Here is a 2,621-nt window from a genome sequence, read left to right as displayed (position 1 = left end):
GTATGCCTGTCATTTCCCTGTCCCTCACCTTATCACAGGCGGACTAAGCCTGTATGACATACTTGCCATACCCTTTGTTCACTTTTGCAGCATTTTACAGCGACTTCTTATGTATGGGATTCTAAAAATATAATTCAGTTTACATCACTCCATTATCCGAAACCTTCCCACGGTTCCCCACGGCACCCAGAGTAAATTCCACACTCTTGGCGGTGGCTGCAGACCCCGCTGACCTGTCCTCTGCCTTCCTCTTGTCATTCACCCAGAAAGCACCCCTCGTCCACTGTTTTCATCACACTGGCCCGTTTCTGTCCTCAAATGTGTTGGCCTCTTTCTGTCTCTGTGCTCTGTCCTCGCTTGTCCCCGCTCCACAATGCTTTCCGTGACTCCATAATTTCACGTCAGTCTCTGTTTGGCCATCAGAGCTCAGATCAATGGTACCTCCTTGCATGGGCCTTTCTAGGCCATCGCTAGCGGGGGTTCAGCCATTCCCTACCCCATTGTCTCAATCTAGCCTCTTCGTATTCTCTTACACAATCTTCTATATATGCATGCCCCCTGATTATCACCCGCTCTTTCGATGGTATGTTTGCCCCTGAAAGCAAGGCGTCAACTAGCTAATTTACCGCTGAATTCCCTAAACGGAAAACAGTCTTTGGCACACAGTACATGCCCAATAAATGTGACAACAAAGCCAACGAACAAACGAACCACTGAAAGCACTGATTTGTGAAGCAGAGTTTGACTAGTATCCTCACGATGCTATTTCTAGCTCAGTCACTTTGGTAAATTCCTTAATCTTTCTCATCAGTAAATTGGAGATAACGTTTGGTATGCACCCACCAAGTCACTGTTCCAGGGATTAGTATATGTAAAGCTCTTAGCAAAATGCCAGGCAATGATGTAGGTAATTAATAAATCATAGACATTATTCCTATTATTATCGTAATACAATTTCACTTAATAAACACAACTGTGTACTTGCATATATATGTATATGTGCGCGCACACACACACACACATACACACACACACACACACATACACACACACACACACACTTAAATGTTAGGAAGAAAACGCCCAATTCATCTGTATACCCACCTGTCTACAATCACAGGAGATTTGGTAGATTCCTTGGCTATTTCGGAAGCCACAATATAATTGCCCAAAGAGTAAAAAGCTCTTCTAATGATAGTTGGTTCATCATCAAAGAGCTTCCTCCACTGGCTGACGCAATCAGGTGGTGACTTTAAGAGGACAGCCTTGAGTGAATCCGCAACTGACTGGGTCACAGTGGTTTTACCTGCAGGTCATACAGAAAACATAGCACATCTTAACCCTCGCCACCATATCACTCCCAAAGTTAGTAACTCAGAAAGAACAAAGACATTCTTTCAACCTATAACTCAAAGGAGCTGATTAAGTAACATGATTCTTTATAAAAAGCTGCAGGCCCTTGGGAACCTAGGATTCCTCTGGTGGTAGGAGTCTTGGAGGAAAAACAAGCTGGTTTGACAAATTAATGGCCAACGCTTGCTGTGGCGGCCCCCCGTCAGCTCCGCCTCACTCCTCACGACACCCTTCAGCTGGACTGGGTCACGCGCTGCTCGTGTCTCCTGAGACCAACCCGGTCCTCGGGTGTCTCCTGCTGCCCTTGGGCCACACTTTTCCTGCTTTTGTGTTTTGGGCTAAATGCGGCACATCCACTAATTTTGACATCTGTTTGGCAGCTCCAAAGGCTTCTTCGCTCCACTTCCTAATTCTTTGACCTTTTGCACCAAGAGGGGCCTCTAATCTGCCTGTGGTCCCCGGACACACCATGCTGTCACACCTCTGCCTGTGCTGTTTCCTCTGCCTGTGGGGAGGGCCTCTCCCACCTTCCTCACCTGACCAGCTCCTATTTGGACTGAAAACACAAGCCAGGTGTCAACCCCTCCAAGCTGTCCCTGGCCATGACTCAGGTGCCCTTATCTCCTACACCGAGGCTGCAGTCGGTGCCTCTGGTGTCAGCTGAGGCTCAGGGCGCCAACCCTTCCCGAGGCCTCACACGAAGGGCTCCTGCATCTCTGTGACCCAGGCCTGCCCGGCTCCGTGCCAGCACACACAGAGACTCACCTGACGCTTATGATTTGACCTCTGTGTAAAGTTTTGTCTATTCCTGCAACCAATCCATTAGTCTCACTGCTATAACCAAAAGGTACTACTGTCTTACCTGTGGCATCCAGTCCTTCGATGACAATGACTGGGAACTTGCCTTTCTGGACGTGTTCCGGGCACTGGTCGACCAGGTCAAGCATGGCTCGGGCTTCGGGAATGAAGGGGGTACACTGTAAGACAACATCCATGCATTAGCAGGGAGATGACATGGCTTTTGCAGAAGCCACATCTAATTGCTGAGCGCAACCTTGCCTAACGCTAATAAGGCTTAAGTTACAATATGTTTGGCACCATGCCACAATTCATAACATTTTGAACCTGAGAAGGGGCTGGGTTGCTTTATTTATACCACGTGAGTGCAGCTGAAAGACTTGGTGACCGTCAGGATCACTCAGCCTGCAGCCCTGCTGACCCGTTTCCCCCAAAGGAGAAAGGACCATGGCTGACACACAACTGCAGAG

General features: G+C 48.3%; 1 protein-coding gene across 1 annotated transcript in view; it reads right to left on the bottom strand.

Moving 5' to 3' along the window:
- Positions 1-2,363, bottom strand: part of CMPK2 (cytidine/uridine monophosphate kinase 2) — a 9,399-nt gene extending 7,036 nt beyond the window's left edge. Inside the window, exons 1-2 of the mRNA XM_019646272.1 lie at positions 2,216-2,363; positions 1,105-1,306 (exon numbers count right to left, since the gene is read on the bottom strand). Of these exons, the coding sequence (XP_019501817.1) occupies positions 1,105-1,306; positions 2,216-2,348 (335 nt within the window). The 5' untranslated portion in view covers positions 2,349-2,363. The remainder of the gene's footprint in view (positions 1-1,104; positions 1,307-2,215) is intronic.
- Positions 2,364-2,621: the final 258 nt, after the last annotated feature.

Source organism: Hipposideros armiger, unplaced genomic scaffold, assembly GCF_001890085.2.
Source record: "Hipposideros armiger isolate ML-2016 unplaced genomic scaffold, ASM189008v1 scaffold_100, whole genome shotgun sequence".
NCBI classification, from domain to species: Eukaryota; Metazoa; Chordata; class Mammalia; order Chiroptera; family Hipposideridae; genus Hipposideros; species Hipposideros armiger.
This window is presented reverse-complemented; position numbering and strand designations above follow the sequence as displayed.